This window comes from Crassostrea angulata, chromosome 9 (genome assembly GCF_025612915.1).
Source record: "Crassostrea angulata isolate pt1a10 chromosome 9, ASM2561291v2, whole genome shotgun sequence".
Taxonomy (NCBI): domain Eukaryota; kingdom Metazoa; phylum Mollusca; class Bivalvia; order Ostreida; family Ostreidae; genus Magallana; species Magallana angulata.
Window position 1 is genome coordinate 35,923,976 of NC_069119.1, and position 24,300 is coordinate 35,948,275.

Here is a 24,300-nt window from a genome sequence, read left to right on the forward strand (position 1 = left end):
ATTTTACGCCATTTTAAAGTTCAAATGACCGTTTTTATCTATAATGAAGAGTAAAAAAATTAAATTATAAGCATCGAATTCAATATTTATTAGTTTTATACGATATAAAATGGTTTGAAACAGTTTACGCTTTTTTATAAACCGCTTCGCGGTTTATAAAGCGTAAACTGTCCCAAACAATTTTATATCGTATAAAACAAATAAATATTGAATTCATTCCTTAAAGAAAAGGAATAATGCATAATAATAATGCTCTAAAAATAATTAAATGCCGAATCAAAACAAGGATAGTAGATAGGATTAAATGGTATGATAATTGTTTTATGATTATGTTCCGTTCATTTATAAAATGCATCTTCCAATGTTAAAAAAATTGATTGATCCGCCTCTCTCTACACATAATATGCGTCAAAATTTACAGTATGACGTCACATCGACAAGTGCACTGCAATCAGTTTGATGTTTATATTTATTGTTGTTGGGCTTATTTGACTACAAAGTTGCACGCATATATAACTTTAAGTGTAGTTTAATGTTTTCGTACCCATTACAATCGGAAATTACTTTATTTATTAGCATTTTTGATGACTTGTTGTTTTGTGTGATGTCATAGTTTACATTCCCCGTTATTACTGGTCGGCGCGACCACAAAGTAAACCTTAACAGTGCTGCGTATGAAGGAACGTAAGAAATTCGGCCCTACGAAATTTGATGAACTATTCGGCTGTTCTCAACACGAACTTGCCCAGACAAAGCAATCTCTAAGAGACAACTGTTCAGGATTGATTTTGCGATTCGATGAAATGCAAAAGGAATTAAACTCGATCAAAAACAAAATGCACACGCCTCAAGAGAGTTCCCGAAAAGAATTAAGAGAGTTGCAGACATAGTTGGACGCTTCCAAACGCACGAAGAAAATGGCGTCCGAAAAAATTGAAGAGCTAATCCAGAAAATATCATCACCAATTTCAAATTTCCCAGGACCAAGAGGAAGAAATATCTGATTTGAACATTTGTAATTCCAAATTAGAGTATTCTTTATATGATCAGCAACATATTATTATAATAGATGACCTTAGTGAGGACACTTATCGCCAAGGTCAAACCATACAACAACAGATGGAAGAAATTGAAGATTTACATCAAACCAATTTTAATTTAGAACAAGTCTTATCTCAACACCGAAAAGAAATCTGTGACTGACGTAACCAGTTATACCCTATTCATTGCGGTGGTTATAACGGACACTACCGGAACAACAGGCACTTCTACCGACGACAGAATTCTTTCTAAACACAGGGACGTGTTTTCCCTGAGCGTAAAGATATTATCACAATGCAGTATTGACTGTTTTATCAACTCTATTTCGAACTTTACTTTCCAAAATGTAACATTTGTTTTGTTATATACATGTATTGTAATAATTTAATGTTTACACAAAATCAGACAGAGGTTTCTCCCAAAAACTGCTAATCTCTTGAAATAATGTTGCGTATTTATATGCCTTTCATGTCCTGGTCATCAAACACTAATTGAGTTTATTTAATTACATAATATCTGTGAATTTGTAAGTGGAATAATATTGTTTGCAAGTGGGTGTTCAAGTCCTATGATAAATAAATTTTACTAGGTCAGTTTAGTTTGTTTTAATTTTTCTAGTCACCCACAAACCCCGCCCCCTCTAGATCCGCGCATCAATGTCAACTAGTACTTAATTAAAAAAAAAAGAGGGTATTGCAAAAAAGCGGGATTATGACCTAACGTGGAAACGACCTTTAAATATCCATGTCGCTTGAAAAGTTATATCTAAATATAGACATATTACGTAGGCGACTATATTAACATAGTGGGTTTGTTCCGTATCTAGCCAAAATGCACAAACATTTTACGAGCATTTCTATCGAACACGGCAACCACCATTTGATTTTTTATAAATACAGTTAGTTTGGATTTGGAAGATGACCATATATTCTGTATTTTGATTTTAACATATATTGATTTGATTTCCATTGTCCAGCGTGTTTAGAATATCATTCTTAGAAGCTAAATGTATAAATCTGATTCCGGTTCTTAGAGAGAGAGAGAGAGAGAGAGAGAGAGAGAGAGAGGGAGAGAGAGAGAGAGATTGTTTGTTGAAACACATCAATAACATCAGTGTATTAAATGAATTGTGATTGGAAATTTTATGTAAATTTCATTGCTTTTTCAATTGGTAGAATTCTAATGAGTAAAGTGGATTAAATATTAAATATTAGATGAAAGAAATAATGACTATGAATTAAATGTATACAAATGTTGGTATTTTTTATAGGACTATTCTCTTAACCAAGGAGTCCTGTGTATATCAACACTGATTAAAGCTTTAATACGTGCATACATTAGAGTGTACTCATCCTAATGATAAATTCGTATTACAACTTTTAAAATTATAACTGAAAGAAAATAGAAAACAATGGTTGCAAATGAGAGAAAAATTGCCCTAAAATGCTTTTTATGTTCAAATTATGAATTCTCTTCCATAAATGGTATATCAATATCAATATCAATATCATACATGGTTCTGTCGATTCAATTGTTACATGTACCAACGAGTGTTGCTATGAAACGTGGAGCGGAAAAAAAACCCCGGAATAAATCACTTGAAAAGGGTACACATTTCTCTATAAAGGAATTTTTTAACGTTGTGCTAGTTTCTTACTGCCGTGAAGCCTGTAACGAACAGCACGATTGACGAATCATAGCTGATCGGGGAACTTCTCTATCATTTTACGCATGAATAGGATGTGATTCGAATCGATACGTCTTTATGCGATTCACCGTGATTTGATACGGTAAGGTCACGATAGACATATTTCAGGTGACGTGATCTGTAACGATCTCATTCCAGATGAAATTCTTGATCTAATCCAAACATCGCGACACGAGTCATCAAGTTAGAACGCCTGTGTACGTGCAGATACGTCCGTATACGTTACAGTACGTTCATTACGAACCGTTTTGCTCTGTTACGATAAGGCATAATAATGATGGCAATTCTTCACTATCAAAATGGAAGGTGATCATGATTTGACCCCAACAAACTAAGATCCTTGCTTGTTTTAGGACAACACAGTGCTAGTATGTATAAACAGAAATGTGCCAATATTTACTTTTGAATTCATATGTATTTAGGATGCATATCAAGAGCTGTAAAAGCAGCCAGGTTTTAGAGGTCATCAAATTCAGTCTGATTAAGTCTGAGGAAAACCAAATCATTATTTTTCTTAAGATAAAACAATCATGTACATGTATACTGTAGAATCCTTTATTTTACGCTGGTTCTTATTTCTGTGATTCAACCATTTTGCATCAAATTGCGAGAATTCAAAATAGCAAACGTCGAACTTTTACTATAGTTTCATTAAGTTAACATCTGTCCGAAAAATAAAAGCGTGATATTCTGAAATCCGCGAGATTTGCTTTTCGTGATTGTTGGCAGATATTAATTCCTCGTGTTTCATTAGGAATCTGTAGTAAACAATTAATATAAAGTACAAGTATATCGATTCTGACTTATTTTTACATATACGTATCAGGTAAATAATTGATATCATAAATTCCGTTTTTCGTAACGCGTTTTAGTTTTAGTAACACTCTGGTACCAATAAGATCGAACCTAGGATACACCACGGCTGCTTTCAAGATCGTAGGAGCCACCCTGACTCCAAAGTTACATAGTTAGATAGACTTGATACGTAGTATTGAACGCAGTTAATGAATTAATGTTCTTATTGCTAAGCTTGCATATCGTTACAGCTCCGTAGAGCTATGTAGCTGCCGGGGGCTTTTTCTTAAACTTAGGTCTGTCAACCTTTTGGAAGAACCGAACAACATCCATAGATATTATAAATCCAACCAGAACAGTAATTGTCAAAATTCCCAGAATTCCCACGTTCCTGGCACTTGGACGTGGATCCTCAGCACACACCTTTTTCCGTACGGTCGAAGAAAGAACTGTAGTGTCTACTTTTAATTCTGATACCATATCTTCTATTTTTTCGTTGATGGTAATATTTTTCTTCACACACGTGCAACCACATGATGAAGAGTTAGAGTCCGGTATTTGTTCAGGGGTTGATAACTCACTAGCTAGTTTCGTTGTGACTTTTTCAGTTGTTTTGTCTTGTGTAATTTGTGTTATGACATCATCAGTTGTTGTGTCTTCTGTTGTCTGTGTTGTGACGTCATCAGTTGTTGTTTCTTTTGTTTTTGGTGTTGTGACGTCTTCGGTCGTTAATTCTTCTGTAGTTGGTGTTGTGACGTCATTAGATATTTTGTCTTCTGTTGTTTGTGTCGTAACATCATCAGTTGTTGCGTCTTCTCTCTTTTGTGCTGTGACATCTTGAGTTGTTGTGTCTTCGGATGTTCGTGCTGTGACATCTTCAGTTGTAGTGTATTCTTTTGTTTGCGTTGTGACGTCTTCGGTTGCTGTGTCTTCTGTTGTTGGTGTTAAGACGTCATTAGATGTTTCGTCTTCTGTTGTCTGTGTCGTAACATCATCAGTTGTTGCGTCTTCTCTCTTTTGTGCTGTGACATCTTGAGTTGTTGTGTCTTCGGATGTTCGTGCTGTGACATCTTCAGTTGTAGTGTATTCTTTTGTTTTTGGTGTTGTGACGTCTTCGGTCGTTAATTCTCCTGTAGTTGGTGTTGTGACGTCATTAGATATTTTGTCTTCTGTTGTTTGTGTCGTAACATCATCAGTTGTTGCGTCTTCTCTCTTTTGTGCTGTGACATCTTCAGTTGTTATGTCTTCGGATGTTTGTGTTGTGACATCTTCAGTTGTTGTGTATTCTTTTGTTTGTGTTGTGACGTCTTCAGTTGCTGTGTCTTCTGTTGTTTGTGTTATGACATCTTCAGTTGTTGTGTCTTCTGTTGTTTGTGTTGTGACGTCATCAGTTGTTGTGTCTTCTATTGTTAGTGATGTGACGGCTTCGGTTGTTGTGTCTTCTGTTGTTGGTGTTAAGACGTCATTAGATGTTTCGTCTTCTGTTGTCTGTGTCGTAACATTATCAGTTGTTGTGTCTTCTGTTGCTGGTGTTGCGACGTCATCTGTTGTTGTATCTATAAATGTTTGCGTTGTGAGATCTTCAGTAGTTGTTTTTTCTGTTGTCTGTGTTGTGATGTTTGTAGTTGTTGCTTTTTGTTTTGTTTGTGTTGTGACGTCTTTTGTCGATTTGTTTACTGTTGTCTGCTTTTTGACGTCATCAGTTGTTGTTTCTTCTGGTGTCTGTGATGTGACATCTTCAGTTGTTGTTTCTTTTGTGGTTTGTGTTATGACATCTTCAGTTGTAGCTTCTTCGAATGTTTGTGTTGTTACATCTTCAGTTGTAGTTTCTTCGAATGTTTGTGTTGTGAAATCTTCAGTTGTTATGTCTTCTATTTTCTGTGTTGTGACGTCATCAATTGTTGTATCTTCTGTTGTTTGTGTTGTGACGTTGTCGGTGGTTGTGTCTTCTGTTGTTTGTGTTGTGACGTTTTCAGCTGTTGTGTTTTTAAATGTTTGTGTTGTGACGTCTTCAGTCGTTGTGTCTTTGATTATGTGTGTTGTAATGTCATCAGTTGTTGTGTCTTCTGTCGTCTTTGTCGTAACATCTTTAATTGTTGTGTACTTTGTTGTCTGTAATGAAACGTCATCAGTTGTAGTGTCTTTGAATGTTTGTGTTTTGATCTCTTTTGTCGTTGTTTCTTCTGTTGTCTGTGTTGTGATGTCTTCGGTCATTATGTCTTCCGATGGTTGTGTTTTGACATCATCAGTTGTTGTGTCTTCTTTTCTTTGTGTTGTGACGTCCTCGGTTGTTTTGTGTTCGAATGTTTGTGTTTTGACATCTTCATTTGTTGTGTCTTCTGTTTTCTGTGTTGTGACGTTATCAGTTGTTGTGTCTTTTGTATTTTGTTTTGTGACGTCTGTAGTTGCTGTGTCTTTTAGTATCTGTGTTGTGACGTTCTGAGTTGTTGTGTCGTCTATTGTTTGTGTTGTGACTTCTATGGTTGTTGTGTCCTCTGTTTTTGGTGTTATGACGTCTTTAGTTGTTGTGTCTTCTGTTGTTGGCGTTGTGACGTCATCAGATGTAATGTCTTCTGATGTTTGTGACGTAACATCATCAATTGTTGTATCTTCTGTTTTTGGTGTTGTGACGTCTTTATTTGTTGTGTCTATAAATGTTTGCGTAATTAAATCTTCAGTAGTTGTTTCTTCTGTTGTTTGTGTTGTTATGTTTTCGGCTGTTGTTTGTGTTATGACATCTTCAGTTGTTGTGTCTTCTGTTGTTTGTGTTGTGACGTCATGAGTTGTTTTGTTTTCTGTTGTTTGTGTTGTGAAGTCACCTGTTGTTGTGTATTCTGTTGTTGATGTCATTACATCATCAATTATTGTGTCTTCTGTTGTCTGCGTTGTGATGTCTTCGGCTGTTGCACCATCTGTGGTTGGTGTTGTGATGTCATTAGTTTTTCTGTCTTCGGATGTTTGTGTTTTGGTGTCATTAGTTCTTTGTGTTGTGACGTCTTCAGCTGTTGTTTTTTCTTTCTTTTTTTGTGTTGTGGCTTCTTTTGTTGTTGTTGGGTTAATCTCTTTTGTCTACCAAATTAAGAGGACAATACTTGTTAACTAGTAACAACAATATAATTCTTAAGCCATTTACTCAATAGTTAAATATTTTTATGTTGACCATACCATTTATAAAGAAAGTTCCATTGTTTTATAAAATCCCATGCCATACTAATAAATAAAATAGAGTGTCAGAAGACAAGTCCTCTGAAGAAAAACTAAAGCTAGGTTCTTTTGTCATCAGCCATATTAAAAGACTACGTTCATAACTTTTTGAAAAGCCGTTAATAACATCGTTAGCACATTAAATAATCCAAAATACTACTCTACTGAACACAAAGTAATTATTTACATGTATTCAGGAGAAAAATGAAAGAAGATTTGAATAGAGCATCAGAACCAATTGTTTGCTAAAAGGACTAAATTATGAATTTTTATCGCTAGCGTGCGGCGGTTATTCTCTGCACACTCTTTATAAAATATATTATCTTACCTTCAAAAATAGTTATCTTAATGCATTAACATTTTCAGATCTGAACTAAAATAGGTAGATATAACAAAGTATACCTTACGCCGATTTTTCACAATTGTATCGCATTTGTGACATAAATGTTGAATCAACCCTCGTATTTGCAAAACAAAGTATTAAAATTTACGATTGTTTTATCAAAATGTATGGTCCAAAATTTCTGTTGATTATTCTAGAAGTTATATTCTTAGTTTCGAGGATGAGTAAAATGATACGGACAATACATCTCCAATTAAAGGTCTATCACGATTCTTAACTTAGATTTCAGTCTGTTGCTTTGTTTTGTTTTGTTTTTTCAAATGAGTGTATCAATTCGCGAACACCTCTTATATCCATCCTCATTCGATCTCAACGCTCAAAATTTAAATTTAAATGAAACTGTCGTATGTAACTAAATATTCTGTTGTTTTTATCCATTTCTTTCTTTAATTGCATAGGCTATAACTAAAATGTTAAATTTTATAATAAAACTGTCGGTGTTTTTATTCAGATGAACTTTACCGTTGTGACGTCATAAATCGCCTTTGTAGAGATTGGTGAACCAATCGGTTCGTTGCACAATTCTTCTTCAGTCAATCCAGCTTTAAAAGGGAAACTGTAATTGTCGTGATACAGAAACCCTGAAACGTCGTAAAAAAATATTAAGGTTGTCATATTGAATGTATCTAAATACAAAACGATTCAATTAAGCATTGAATGCTTATTTTTGTACATCTTCGGTCCTATAACACACCAGACAGTGCAGACAAAATGAACAACATTTATATTTATTTTCATTTTTTATGTTTATTTGTATAAAGTATTTTTGTATCATTGTATTAAAGCCTCCATATATATATATATATATATATATATATATATATATATATATATATATATATATATATATATATATATATATATATATCGCATAGCCCCCTAACTCCGTCACTTTCGGGAAACTCCTCGCCGTTTGAAATCAAGTACGATTATGACGTCATTTTTTACATGTCAAAAATCTTAAATCAATTGTCAACAATTTGCAACGGTTAAATTTAAGAATGTGTTAAAAAATAACAGAATTAAACCTTGTTCATTTTATGCACCATTAATTGTGTGAAATCAGCTAAAACTTTTTCATGGGTGCACTAAAATATCGATATTTCTGACATGCGGACCCATTCGATCATTTACGGTGGTCATCCATTGTTAGAGAGGTCAAGATGAAACATTTCACATGTAATACATTTTTGATTAAGGTAATTAATACATTTTTTCAGTCTGCAATATCCTTTATGCACTACTCTTGAAGATAACGTCAAATCGCTCATGTCGATACTTTTGCCATATACAGGGTATAGATATCTCCGGTATATCGCTATTTAGAATATGCTAAATTTCTAAAAATGAAATAAATAAATAATATAATAAGTAATATATTAATTAATGATATAAAATATTTGAAATATGTAAGGACATAAATCAAACGGAATCCATACATTCTGAAAAGGCCGTTGTGATTGTTGTTACATGGACCCATTTTTTATTCTGGCGATCATTTCATTTCGATGAAATTAAATACAATTTAAATTGTATGCACCATTTTTACTTATTATAACTTGGCTTAGATACAAATAGAGTTTTAACTAAATTGTTAATGTGTCTTCATTCCCTCCCATATCATAGAGCATGTGGGTGACGGAGTTAGGTTCATAAGATATAATAAGCACGCGTGATAAACGTTGTATTCAGAGGGCTTATTTGAATATAACTAAAAATATTCTTGTTAATAATTTTATAAATTATATTGTTTCAGATTATATTTAGTGATTGCAAATGATAAAAACCACAAAAAATAGTTTACAGAGAAACGCGGGAGGTTTTTTGCTTATGGTGACGGAGTTTGGGTACTCGGGGATATATATATATATATATATATATATATATATATATATATATATATATATATATATATATATATATATATATATATATATATATTTGTTATATTCAGTAGTATATTCTCACTATATAACTCTATATAGACGAATAGTCAATAATTGTAATATTAGCTCGTCCGAAAAATATTGACCGGTCAATATTTTTTTGATATTGACCGGCTAGGCATAATATCTCGAGAACATTCCCTCTATTTCAAATAATCGCCTCTGATTTGTTTATTCGTAAACGATGACGTAAATAACTCTTCGCGACTCCAAAACAAGGTGACGTTATAATAGACAGTCAGTCAAGGCAAGTAAACAACGGGCGCGCAATGCGACGGTTTGCTATCATAACGGATATAAGGATTTGCGAATTACTGTGAAGTAAAATCAAGTAGAACATCTTACGGTCGGCGGAATTTCACTAGTGACAGTTTGATGCAGAGGATATATAGGAAATGAACTATGCACAAAATTGAATTCGTGAATTCTTTGTTGAGCTGAGAATTACGGCGATCTGTTTTCAATTACTTTCTTAAATTTTGGTTTGTTTCTTCATATAACAAAACAAATGTTGACTGTGTTTTCGGGCAACATTGATTATATTAGCCCCCTTGGGACGAAAATATTGCCCTCCGCTTCGCGTCGGGCAATATTTCGTCCCTCGGGGGCTAATATAATCAATGTTGCCCTCAACCCCAGTCAATATTTGTATAGTATATACGCTCTTTGTCAGGGATATGAATAATTGATGGGACAGCCATAAAACATATAATTTAGTGTGCTTCCGCGGCTAAAAATAAAGTGCCAGAGACATTGCCGGAAAAACTCTTCTTTGAGATCGAAAAGATACAATTTAACGATTATTATTCAAAATGGTAATGTTAGTTTCATTTAATCGTATAATAATGATGACGCTCACTTGTATTCATGCGCCATGTGTGTTATTGTAAATTGAACGTCACAAATTTCCGATGCTAACATAAAGAGAAATATAGACCGAAAGTATTTTCTGCTATTAACGTTGGATTCTCAAGATGATATTTTTGTTATGTATTTATATTTGGAAGGCTTAATTTAAAAAGAATGGTTTTGATAATATTTATTGTTTACATTCTTTACATTAAGGTTAAAAGCATTATAGAAAATTATTAAGTAAGACAATTAAAGGGAGAGTGCAAGAAAGTAAATAAGACTCTTAATTGATTTCACTGACTTTGAACAAGTTCATTATTTGCACCGATCGGCAGAGGTTTTGGATAGTTTGTAGGACTAATTACATGTAGGATGTCACTCAGAAGTAAATTTGTAGATCGACTCATTTTTGCTGGATTGTAAATATATCATTTTGCGTCATGTATAATTATGTAATGTAATGATCGACATGCTTGAACGACTAAAGAGGGCTTGTTAGTCGCGGCCATTTTTAGATTACATTTATCTCATTTACATGTAGAGGTCTGGATACAGTTTTGTAAACTATTTAAATGTTAAAGCTGAAATTTTTAGATTTTTTTCAAAAAAATAAACAATAGTTTATAATCAAAAATTTTAAAAAAAATTATAATATAAATAAAATAAATAATGAATATAAAATAAAATAAATAATGAATATAAAATAAAATAAATAAATAATAAATAAATAAAAAATAAAATAAAACATACAAAATTTGAGATCTGATGAGTAATTTGTTGACCATCAAGCCTGCTTAAGGTATTGTTCGACACGTTTATACCCAAAACCAATGCAATTTGCATACAACACTACCCCCCCCCCCCCCGACCCTTGGGATTAGAATTTTCAGTATTTTGAATTTTTTTTTTCTTTTTTGCTTGTCGAGAATTTTTGAATAAGGCTGTCCCCCCACCACTTTCAAAAACTTCATATTTATTTCTTTTTGATAGTTTCACAACTGTTTTGATCAAGTTTGGGCAGAAATAAGCCAGTTCAAGACTTGATTACATTTGAGTCCTCTTATAAAGGTACAAAATGGCCGGACATCCCCTTTAAGATACAAAGTAAGTTCAAACATTTTCTTTTCCATCTGACCATTAGAATTACGTACTTCGGTGGTAATAGTGACTAGACTCTAGATGGGATGCCAACATGCTGCTAGGTAAGGAAGTTTTATACTGTAACAGGGAACAGGAACTTCCCGCAGTGACGTAGACTGCCCCGCAATTTCGTGACTTAAGGCATTCCGAGGCACAATCAGATGACCTGAGTGCAGTCTTGCTATCATAACCCAATGAATACACAGTAGTGGACATCTTTGTGAAACAGGAGTCTCTACCTTAAATGAGAACAAAATGAAATTAATTCAAATGACATTTTATGCATGTTTTGGAGATGGGAAATAATTAAATAATGCATTGATAACGTGACATTACATCACCAGAATTGGCGAGTTTTTCGCCCGTGCCAGTGTATAAATATTTATTTTATCTATTTATTATAACAGTAATTTGACCCAAAGAGTCGGACCACGTCGAATTGCCAGGCGCGGATCTCAGAACAAACGAGACGCGAAGCGCCTTTGGATCAACATTTAAGGTAGTACAAAACAGTATCCGAAAAACAAGCACTTTGGAAATCCTTGCGCAAGTTACTTGTTTACGAGATACAAATAAATGACGTACGTCACGTTCTATGTGTCTTATTATGACGTCACGCCGCGCAATAACTGTTAAAAATACTTTATCACAAAGTGGGGGAAGGGGGTTTAAACTTCTTTTTAAAAATATCTAGTGGTGGAATTGTTTTGGTATTTACATAATATTATTTACATATTCCAACAATTTCTATGATAGTTTTTCGTGGAATTTGAATGATAGGAATAAAAATAAAAACGGTATTTAGTTTGGCGAATAGCTCCATAATAGGGCCTTCTTGCATATACTTTAATTGGACTGATTTATTGGTACAAAAATTTTTCAAAGTCAATAATTATTGTTGTTTTAACGTGTAACATGTCTTAATTTCTTTGTTAAAAGATATATGCCAAAAAAAATATTTTGACAATTTTTTTTAAAATCATGTATTCTGATGAGCCCACGTTAGCCCTTTTTTAACAGGGTGTCGGAAGCCATAGTTAAGACCTAGATTACGAGAAAACTAATGGTGGAATTTTTTTAAAACTTTGTATACGTATACAATTCAATATGATTAACATTTGGTGCAATTTTAAAAAAAAATGAATTATGGGAAAAATTTACGCTATATGTTTCGTACTACCTTAAGTTAATTACTGTTATAATGATAAATTTATTATATATCCTTGTGCATTTTAAATCTAAAATTAAATTTGATCTTTATAGCGAGCGAACCAGTCAGCGGGAAAAATAAGGAGAAAAGCTATAGATTCATAAAAAACATTTTTGACAGCATCCTTGTACTCAACATGCCTTCTGGCTCCCGTAGTGCTATGCCAAAAATGGCTGACTTAAATTTTCACTCGGAATTTAAGGTTTCGTGAGGATTGTCGACCCGTTTTCAGTATAGCACTAGCTTTAGAGAACCAAGAGAGCTATTGCACGCATCCATTCCTTCTGTCCTTTCCGATATATTTCATTTTATCAAATAAGACAAGAAATAATATTGACACAAGCGTCAAATTGGCCGCAAAAAATATAATTGTTGTATGAATCATTGGTTGTTTACAGAAAAACACACCACAAAGAAGAAAAAAAAGAGTTGGTTGTACTAATTTTTATGGTAAATTTTAATATACTTTCAGCAACTTGTTTTGAAGTTTAACATTTTTCTATTATCATAAAGAATCGATTTCGTTACTGTAAGCATTTCTAACGGAAATTGTATGATCATTGCCATAGTATGAAGTAATGTAGAACACATTGATTTGTACCTTTACAACATTACTCTAATACAAAGTTGAACTCGTCATTTGATATTTCTTTTGGAGATTATGTATTTCAAACCAGTTTGGTTTTTTTTGTTGCATTGTGTTGAATGAAAACTTAATGCATTAGTTTAATATATGATTTCAAGGGACCTCATAATAAAAAAAAATGGATTAGTTCAAATTTTTTAGTTAATTCAAATTTTCATTTCTGTCATATTCTTGCGTAAATAATTGATATAATATTTTTTCACGATATTTTCTACCACATTTTACATGGAAATATAATAAATACACACGCAGTCATTTTATTTGACACGGCACATAGAAATTCAAATAAATCATTTATATAAAATTTAATGACATTCAGGTCTTTAGTATTTCAGGTCATTAGAATGTCCCGCATACCGTTTTGAAAAGAATGAAGAACTCAGAAATTTTCCAAACAGATTATAGTCTCGATTAAAAAGCGCCAAAATACGACATTCACGATATTTTCTACCACATTTTACATGGAAATATAATAAATACACACACAGTCATTTTATTTGACACGGCACATAGAAATTCAAATAAATCATTTATATAAAATTTAATGACATTCAGGTCTTTAGTATTTCAGGTCATTTGAATGTCCCGCATACCGTTTTGAAAAGAATGAAGAACTCAGAAATTTTCCGAACAGATTATAGTCTCGATTAAAAAGCGCCAAAATACGACAATCTTCTAAGTGTGGCCTACTTTTCATTTACGAGTAAAAAAAATGTGTTATTTTATAAAAGGCATAAAACATATTTCTACATGCAAATTTACTTTCAATTCATAAAAATAAGCATAGTATTATTTCTACTAAAAAGAACTATCCCTCAGAAACGCAATAACAATATTTAAATGTGTATCAAATAACGGAGCGCCTTCCGGCGGCCAGTAATAAACAACATGACCTCTTTGGAACGGACACTTCTTATTCAGTCGAGAATAGTAGAATAGCAGAAAGTTAAAAGAGAACTCGCGCTAGATTTCCTGCGATAAATGTACAGGTGGATGAAGCATCTTTACTGGATGTTACGTGTAATGAGTACTCGCTATTTCAGTATAAACTGCGATCCCTTAGCTAATTAGATTTTGTTTTAATTCTTTTATGGCTTTGAAAAGAGGATATCATACAAGCTAGTTCCATACTTTACTGACATATTGATCAAATAGTGGGGAATTTAAAAAAAAAACCTTCAAAGAAGTTTGCATATGGTCAAACCTTTAAATGGGAATGGGTAATGAACGTATATTTAGCATACAAAAATGAACAAATTAAAAAAAAACAACATTTTATGAAACCGATAAATCTGACAAACAATTTATCGTTTACAAATGTCACTGATCGAAGACGTCTATAGCGCCTTTTCCCATTATTTCGCCTACACCTAACCTGTCTATTTTATTGCTGGCCACTCAGCCATAACTCTTTGAAATCAACATGATTTGTCTGGCTTTTGAGCAGAGACTACGCAATATAAGCACATGTCACGCAAAATCGGCAGCAATATTGCGTGGACCCTGAGGTCCACGCAGAAAATATATAAGCGAGGTTAAACCGGATGCTATGGGGAAAATTCAGCCTGCGCATGAGCTAGCCTGGTTCCTGTGCGTAATGGGTAGCTCAGGGAACCAGGCAATCACACGTTATCTGAATCGGGATCGGGATTACATGCCATAAGTTTAAAGGCGCTGTAATTGTAAAGTTGTCGGTAAACAGTACAGAAATAAAGTCTTCCTTTCAAAGAAATGATCGGCATGTGATATGAACTGTCAGTATTATGAAATAAGTTAATGTTATGCCGAAACAACAACATGTATCAAATAGCATATTTGCAATGTTTTGTTGTTTTCCGAATACACACGTAACTTAACTTTACTTTTATAGTAGGCGAGGCTAGAGTACTTCCCGATTAAAATTTTTTAAGCATTTAAGTATCATTGAATAATTATGTCACTGTATAAAAGTTTAAATCTCAAGAAAAATGCATCAAAATATGAAATTAATTTACATAAAACTGTCACTGCATAGTTAACAAAGTAGTGCAAATCGTAATGTGTGCGCGAATACTGTAAACCTATTATAATTCGCGACGACTTTATTTCATGATTTACTTCTGATAAATTGGTTTGCTACGACTAATGTTCGCGGCCAAGCCTTCTTCATACCAGTCTTGCTATAACAACCATACGACAACGATTGGTTCGCTGCGAGAAATATTCGCGAAAACGAGGCCCTCGCGAACCTCGTGGAAAATTTTTTGCAAGCGAATAAAAGTTGGTTAACAGTAGTAGAATTCGCCGAATGCCTCATACTATACATGTAAACTTCATTAATAGATATATCATAATTATCTTAGAAGTATGAACCCTTTAAATTCTGAGATAAAATGTCAGGGCTATACATATACGTAATACAACGTACAAATTTGGTGGTTAAAAGCAGGGGGCTAGAGTTGGTGGAAACTCTGATAATCTTAAGGCTTTCACGTTTTCGTTGGAAACACATGCAAATGGTCCACGTATTGTGGTCATTTTTTAAAGGATAGCAACTTGTTTACTTGTTTTGATGAAAGAAATAGATAGTTACGTCCTACCGAAAGTCCAAGGTCTTGTTAAAATGGCTCTAAAACTATTATTTTTTAAATTCTCAAAGCTCATTGGGTTTCACGGTCATATTCTTGTTTACTTACGGTTATTTATAAATGAACATATAACTGTAGGACGGCCATTTTCAATCCTTCGAACTGATCTCAGATGGGAATACTCATAATGTTTTCATCCCTGACGTATTATTGGAAAACCGATATTGATAAAGAGATATGAAATTAATTGCTCTAGCAACAGTTTGAAATGTTTCGTAAGTTAGGCAAAAGCTATGAAAATGACAGAAAACCTTTCATTTCGCAAATAGGGGTTAACTCCAGAAAAGTTTCTACGTAATGTTTCGACTGACCTTTGTCCAGTCAGATCGTAGCTGGGCAGAGTTAAGACATTGTCTCTCGTGACTTGAGAGAGAGAGAGAGAGAGAGAGAGAGAGAGAGAGAGAGAGAGAGAGAGAGAGAATTGAGTAAATTATAAGTGGTGCTGATGAAGAAATAATCATTAGTTATTATCTTGCAAACAAATCAATTAAGGTCTGTGTATAAAAATGATCGAATGATCACTTATGAATTTAGATGTAGTGAAAAGAAAAAGCAACGCATGCGAATGCTTAGTGGCAAACCATAACAATGGCGGACAAATTCGTCCTAAGGTAAAGAATGTTTCACACTAATAACCATGAAGAAATTTTTTATGCAAAGTAAATTTACAACCTATTTTTAATTCCAGGAAGATTCGGCAAACTTTGATTAGAATACTAACGGTAACACTTGTAATAAAAACAGGTTCTTAAATATTCGTACAGTTTTCGATGTTTGACATTACCTCATCCCATTATCTATATATAGACATCGTTGTTCCCTGGTTAAAGAATTTAAAAATACTTCAAAGTTTCATAAATTTATAAGATATACCAGACCTTGATTTGTCAATTTATAACTATTGTTGATAGATAGTTCGCTCATCTGCTTCATCTATAATTTACTCCAGTAACCTGTTACAGCGCTATAACTCTAACCATCTCTCTCTCTCTCTCATTAAGTCATGAGCGGTAATGTCTAAACTCCGCCGTCTACGACCTGATTGAACAAAGGTCAGTCAAAACATTACGTAACAACTTTTCTGGAGTAAATGCCTATTAAACGCTTCTGTGTACTTCGCTGTAAGAGACAAAGAATTAAAAGTGTTCTCAGTAGGGAATACTCAACATTTTTTTCATCACTAATTATTGAAAAACGTTTCAGGACAAAGGAATAAAGCGGATAAGAATTCCTTTTCTTTTGAATCTTTAAGTTTATCGGTTTTTTGTGTTTGCCGAGCGTTCATGCATTGTTGTACTGCTATTTGTTTGCACTGAATGTTGGGTAATTAAACTTTAATCTGGCGTTTGATTGTTTTCCCCGGAAGACAGAGAGTTTGATCAAAAGGCATAGAGTCTTTTAGAAAATTGATTGAAAGAATAAACAAATGGCTTTTTCCTTATTACGCATTTGTTCTAAGTTCAATTTTGTATTTCATATTTCATGTTATCATGCACAAACAGCCAAAGATATTTCAGACTTCTGAACTATATGTAAAGTATCTTTGAGGAAAATTCAAAAAGTGCAAGCAAAGTCTTGACCGTATATGTCTAGTAGTTACTTGATTTAAGCAATACTCAATATTTTATCATAAAATCTTTCATAATGATAGCATTAAAAAAGTCAAATTTTACTGTAAAAAAATATTGACCCTGGGAACAAATCTCTCAAAATTTCAAAAATCAATTTTTTGTGATATAAATACGGTTATGAATCTAAATATATAATCAAGTTATACACAAGCATATTAAGGTAATGATCCATACCCCACTACATAAATAAAATTTGTACAGAATTTTTTCAGATTTCTCAAACATGTATCTTGGGATATATCCTTATCAAATTTTACCCAGTTGCCTGCTAGTCCAACAGTGTTATAAAATCTCGGACCGTTGCTAAAATTAGAACCGAATGCGGAAAATGATGCTTTTTTCATAATTTTAAAATATTAGCATAAGCCTGAAGTTTGAATTTCAGAAAATCATTTTTGACTGATATCCTATGTAAAATGAACGAAATAATTTTTCAGATCAAATGATTTCATGAAACACTTGCTTTTTATTTTAAAAAAAGTAGATAAATTTGCTTACAAATGAGATAAAATGAAACAAATTTCAAAGAGAATTTAATCTTTTATAATTTTTTTACCTACAGAATTCTCTGAAAATTTGATACTTTAACCCCTTAAGGCCCTTAATCAATTGAAAATAAAATTACCCAAAGGACCGGCGTTTTCGGGATCACAATAGGCGTATTTTTGATAAAAATCATGAAAATATGTATATTGAAAAAAAGTTCCGTAAAAATAAATATAGCATAAATTCATCATTTCATCTATATAAACAGTATGTTTAGCTTTTTGTTGAAAAGAGGAACATGATTTGAACAATCAATTTGACCAATCTGTATTATATAAATCGGATAAAATGATTTTTTTTTGGATATCGGTAAGTATTAGGGATCGAGATCGGTATTTAGAAATTGCAGTCAAATACGCGGAAAACGCTAATTACCTGATATGCGTTCAAGACAAAATCTCTATTTAACTGTTTTTACTGGTTTTGAAGACTGTTCTAAAAAAAAGAAATAACTTCAATGTATAATTTTGGTTCTAAAACAATTTCGTGGGGAAAATATATTATAGTTATGCTCGTTGCTAAGAGTATATAATAAAGGTGATATAGCGTTAACAAGTAGGTCAAATTATGCCCCTTTGTGTATTTATCTCCCTGATTGCAATAGAACCAATCTCAGTCAGGACTTTATTTTGGATTTTTATGGACGTTCGGGGATTAATGTTCAAAGATTTGGATTAAATTCAACCTTATACGCAATGAAGTTTATATATACATGGAAAAAGTAAGTGTTCTATATTTTCAAAAAGAGTAGGCAATCGACACAACCCAGTAAAGTTTACATTCACTTGATAAGTACAGCGAAGTACATTGAAGCGTTTAATAGGCATTTACTCCAGAAAAAGTTGTTACGTAATGTTTTGACTAACCTTTGTCCAATCAGATCGTAGAAGGCGGAGTTGAGATATTACCGCTCGTGACTTAATTTGATAGAGAGAGAGAAAGAGAGAGTTAACTGGTTAATGGGGTAAATTTCAGATGACGCAGATGAGCGAACTACATACTCAACAATAGTTATAAAGTGACAAATGAAGGTCTAGTATATCTTATAAATTTATGAAACTTTGAAGTGTTTTGAAATTCTTTAACCAGGGAACAACGATGTCTATAAACAAAAAATTGGATGAAGTATAATATCAAACATCGAAGACTGTACGATTATTTAAGAACCTGTTTTTATTATTAAGTGTTACCGTTAGTATTCTAATCAAGAATCTTCCTGGAATTAAACATAGGTTGTAAATTTACTTTGTATAAAAACTTTCTTCGTGGTTACTCAGTGTGAAACATTCTTTACCTTAGGACGAATTTGTCCGCCATTGTTTTAGTTTTCCACAAAGCATTCGCCTGCGTTGCCTTTCCTTTTCACTACATCTAAATTCAGAAGTGATCATTTCAAAATATTTAATGACCGTATTCTCGGACTCCATGCTAGGAAATTTAGTTGGTTAGCTACTTCATTCTTATACATGTACATGTTGTCGACGGCGTGCGGCCAAAGAAATTTTCACAATCGTTCTTTAAAACGCTTTAAAGTTATACCAATATAGGATATACAAGTCATGTAATTGTTTTTAGTATCAGACTTTAGTTAATTTGTTTGCAAGGTTATAACTAATGATTATTTCTTCATCGGCACCACTCATAATTTTCTCAATTCACTTTCTCGTTATCTCTCTCTCTCTCTCTCTCTCTCTCTCTCTCTCTCTCTCTCTATCTCTCTCTCAAGTCACGAGAGACAATGTCTTAACTCTGCCCAGCTACGATCTGACTGGACAACGGTCAGTCGAAACATTACGTAGAAACGTTTCTGGAGTTAACCCCTATTTGCGAAATGAAAGGTTTTTTTTTCATTTTCATAGCTTTTGCCTAACTTACGAAACATTTCAAACTGTTGCTAGAGTAATTAATTTCATACCTCTTTATCAACATCGGTTTTCCAATAATACGTCAGGGATGAAAACATAATGAGTATTCCCAACTGAGATCAGTTCGAGATGTTAATGTCTTAACTCCGCCCAGCTACGATCTGATTGGACAAAGGTCAGTCAAAACATTACGTAGAAACTTTTCTGGAGTTAACCCGCTTCGATATAATTGATTGCAGTTGTCTGGATATTTTCGAAATCAATTTTTATGACAGCTTGGTTTCTTTGTTAAAAACGGACAGGACGTAATAACGCGTGAATTACCTCAGACGTTGTTTTGTGACGTATGGATAATAAGCTGAATATTCTCTCTCTCTCTTTCTCTCTCTCTCTCTCTCTCATATTTATCATCAAATAAGAAATTAAGTCTTTAACTTTACCGTTTGGGTTTTCACAAATAAATCCCATTGTTACTGATGACGAGCACGCAGTTAGACCAAGGAAGTCGGAAGTTACGTAACCACAAGCAGTGTCCCCGGCGTAGTCTATCAGATTGTCATATCTGTTGGTGACATCGGTGTTAGGAACACAGTCTCCCCAGTGAAACTTGGAGGATCCGCCAGCGCTGGACTCCATGTGAAGACCCACCCAGTAATTTCTACAACATGTGAAAGTACGTAATTACTCCATGTGTACATCTACCTAGTAAACTCTCAAACATGTAAAAGTACGTAATAACTCCATGTGTACACCAACAAAATGACTTCTACAGGATGTGAAAGTACGTAATTACTCCATGTGAACACCCACCCATTAAATTCTACAACATGTGAAAGTAAGTAATTACTACATGTGAACACCCACATGGTAACTCCTACAGCATGTGAAAGTATGTTAATACTCTTTGTGTACACTCGTCCAATAACTTCTACAGGATGTGAAAGTACGTAATTACTCCATGTGATCAACCACCCAATAACTTCGACAACATGTGAAAGTATGTAATAACTCAATGTGAACACCAACCTAGTTACTCCTACAGCATGTAAAAGTTCGTAATTACTCCATGTGTAGACCCATACAGTTACTTCTACAACATGTGAAGTACGTTATTATTCGATGTGTAGACCCATCAAGTATTTTGTACAGGACCCACGCAGTAGTTTTCACAAAATGTGAAAGTACTACATTTTTGAGACCAATCTAATTAAAAATTAATTAATTAAAATCTTTGATTCGCTCCAACTTGATTGCTACACAACGGTGTTGGAGTAGATCAAAGATTTAATGTTTGTAGTCACACCAAGTATTTTCTTTCATATAAGAAAGTAACTAAATGTTTCTAGTGATATCTACAAAATATGAAAGGTACTTTTCGTGAAGACCCACTACAATATATATAAAGTTTTCAATTCGAATACCTTTACAGATATGTTCTGTCAAGTAGTTTGTTAAAGATAGTTCAGGACGACAAGGAGAGCTGCAAACACGTTAAAAATTTGTATGAATAATTCTATGAGTCTACCTTTAAACTACTTAATTATGTTGTATCTAAAAGTTTATTTATTGATATACATTGATATACATTAAAGCTGCTAATCCATTTGATGTGTTAAGTTGTTTACAACTGATATCGTATCAGAAATTAATCGGTTTTAAAGAAGAAAATACTTAGATACATACTTTAAAGATAGATAGATAGAAAGATAGATAGATAGATAGAAAGATAGATAGATAGATAGATAGATAGATAGATAGATAGATAGATAGATAGATAGATAGATAGATAGGCCAAACATAAATCGTTTTCAACTGATGATGATGATGATGATAATGATGATGATGATGATGATGGCCATGAGAATTGAATTTTTTTTTGCACTTAAATCAATATCTTTTATATGCATCGTTTAATAAACAAATTCTGAAAGCTTTTTATCTCATATTTCGGCTTACAGTCTTGATTTTGGGAAAAAATTACCGACAATGATGACAAGAGTAACTATACCTGGCAGTTAGCCAAGTGAACTCTGATGTATAAACTTCATTAGCACTCGCAATAAAGCTCTTCATGGAGCTGAAACCTCCATGGTCCCCGACGCTTGCCAGTGTGAGACCACGGTGTTTACAGGCCTGGTACGCCTTGTCCCATGGCAACAGACTGGTGTGGATCTCAAACCGACAGGATTCGTCTAAAACTGAAACAAATGCACAGTACAATGGGTTATTTTCGCAATAATCTTAGTTTTGCAATTTACATTCACTTTTTAGAAAACGCGATGTTTTATGCTATCTTTAAATTTTATATCGTAAAGAATTACCTGTAAAAAGAAATTACAATGTTACAGATTTAACCCTTTTTTAAATACACAAAATATCAGGATTATACGGTTATCTCAATACTCACATGTTCGTTAAAAGGAGCGTTTATTTATATATGAGTACTATAATTATTCAAACTTACAGTCATGCTTTTGGAACTTCATTTGTGCATGTTTCTGTTTCTGAATTTTTTTTCTCAGAGTACCATCTTATTTATATTATCATTGAGCTTGAGCCCAAATTAAATTTAAGTTCTTCGATGCCTTATCTAACCCATTTTGCGGTCATTAAAAGCTACAAGTTCGTATTTATAAATGAACATCTGAAAATGAGAAGAACTGAGATAGGCCCATATATACGTAAAAAAATATGTTGCAATAATGCTATCTAACATATTTATTTTCAGAATTGTTAACTTGAAGATATATTTGGTCAACAATTTTTATCTTTGATAATTTGTGGTCGCTACTTACAAAAAGTATAAATGAAAACTTACTGCCAAGAATGTCACTGTCGTCTGGCCGAACAAAGCCAAGATTCATATTTAACATCATATAAAACCCACAAAGTAGTCGCATGGCGATCTGATTGTATCCTGTTAATAAGAAAAGTGATATGTTTAATCCAAAACATGACACATGAAAACAACCTTGTTTGAAAACATTTGCTACATATGAAACAAAAATGAAAATATTGACACGAATGCGTTAAATTTCAATTCTAAATATCGATACTACATTTTAGGGTAATGTATTGACTTTTTTGGTATAAATGTTTAAAAATCATTGAGCACTACTGTTTGTGTATATAGAAGTCTATTTCTTGTTTGCTTATTAAAATTTTTAATTACCTAAGAATTACTCAATTTTATTTAGCTTACACTTTAGTTCGTCGAGTATGAACTGAAAGTTTTTAAACAAAATGAATTTTGACGTCTGATGTATCATTCAGTCTGGTTGTTCTTGTGGAGTTAAACATAAGGTGTGATTCATCAACTTTAACTCAATGACTTTATTTAAAAAGACAGAAACGTAATTTATTGATAAACATTCATCATCATCATCATCATCATCATCATCATCATCATCATTATCATCATTATTTTCTTCTTCTTCTTCTTTGTATACATATATTGCAGATGCGAAGACAGTAAGCTACATATTTAATGGTCGACAAAGGACATACACGCTCTATATAAAGATGTAACCTTTGGGTTTCTCTGGAACACCTTTTTTCACGCAACAAAAAATAGGGTTTTTAAAAAACATTTTAGTTCTTCTTTCATACAATATAACCTTTTGACACATCATGAATGTTTAAGAAATAAGTTTTATACATTATAAAAGAAAATTTAATAGAGAAACAGAATGAAATCTTATTACATGCATAGCAGAAATTCATTGGTTGGGAAGGTATTTCATCGGTATAGAGATTCACTCTCTTTGTACTTGATTATTACTTTAATTTGTTAATGGTTTAGTGCGGTTGATGGCTGTATTTTGACAATTTTACATCTAATCACACGGATTTAATCTTCAACAACTCCAGTGCCGATTTTAACAGCTAACTCATGTAACATTATTAGTAAGGGCTGTGTTTTAAAAAAAGAACTTACGACAGAGTCATAAATATTTTAAGCCTTATTAGATGCTCTTTGATAAACAAAATTCATAAAAAATCATTTATTTACAACAATATTGATTTCTCTGATTACATTTTACAGCCAATAATTTTTAAATGTAAGTTTGGGATTAAATAAGCATTCATCAATTTGTTCGTAAGTCAAAAGTTCTTTTGTAAAACGCAGCCCAGGCATCAAATGGGGAGTGATACCGTACGCAGTGTTATTTTTGACCCGTTTATTTTCGCGCGCTTTTCTACGCTTGAAAACGGCTTCGCCCTGTCTTTAACTCGCCTAGATGCAGTTGTGTTAAAAGAAATATAATTTGAGACATTATAATTAGCCCAGTCTTAAATTCGCTCGCTGACAATGAGGACGAGAGGACTAGAATAGAACAGCATATTTCCCTGTATACAGTGTCTAGAATCAATATAACGAAGGTTTAATTTTACTGGAGAACCTTGAAATAGAAAAAGCCAAATGTTTGGTTTATGGAAGTCGGATGTACTTTTATACAGGTGAACGTTGCATCAAAGTCAAGTTAAAAGGACATCCATTGATTTAAACGTTCTAAAGTTCTGTGAATTAAGGTTTTCAATTGAAGTAATTTATCATCTATTTTTTTCGAAACATATCCATTTCAACAGTAAACAAACTACTGTATGGAGGCATCTATTAGTATGTTTGAGCGGATGTGAACAACCGATTGCCAGTCTGTCCTTTTCATCAATGCAAGTGTGTGT

General features: G+C 33.1%; 1 protein-coding gene across 1 annotated transcript; it reads right to left on the reverse strand.

Moving 5' to 3' along the window:
* Positions 1 to 2,112: 2,112 nt before the first annotated feature.
* Positions 2,113 to 21,128, reverse strand: LOC128162311 (mucin-4-like). The gene is made up of 4 exons (XM_052825461.1): positions 20,055 to 21,128; positions 11,101 to 11,328; positions 7,614 to 7,732; positions 2,113 to 6,613 (listed from the first exon to the last, which is right to left on the reverse strand). The coding sequence occupies exons 1-4, from the start codon at positions 20,248 to 20,250 to the stop codon at positions 3,806 to 3,808; spliced, it is 3,351 nt and encodes a 1,116-aa protein (XP_052681421.1). The 5' UTR covers positions 20,251 to 21,128; the 3' UTR covers positions 2,113 to 3,805.
* Positions 21,129 to 24,300: the final 3,172 nt, after the last annotated feature.

Bases quoted from the DNA above. Each gene is read 5' to 3' on its own strand.
- LOC128162311 (XM_052825461.1), bottom strand. From the start codon at position 20,250: ATGGAGTCCAGCGCTGGCGGATCCTCCAAGTTTCACTGGGGAGACTGT. The intron at 11,329-20,054 runs GTAAAGTTAAAG...TTCTCATTTAAG, and splicing joins TATTTGTGAAAACCCAAACG to GTAGAGACTCCTGTTTCACA. The intron at 6,614-7,613 runs GTAAAGTTCATC...TTAATTTGGTAG, and splicing joins CGATTTATGACGTCACAACG to ACAAAAGAGATTAACCCAAC.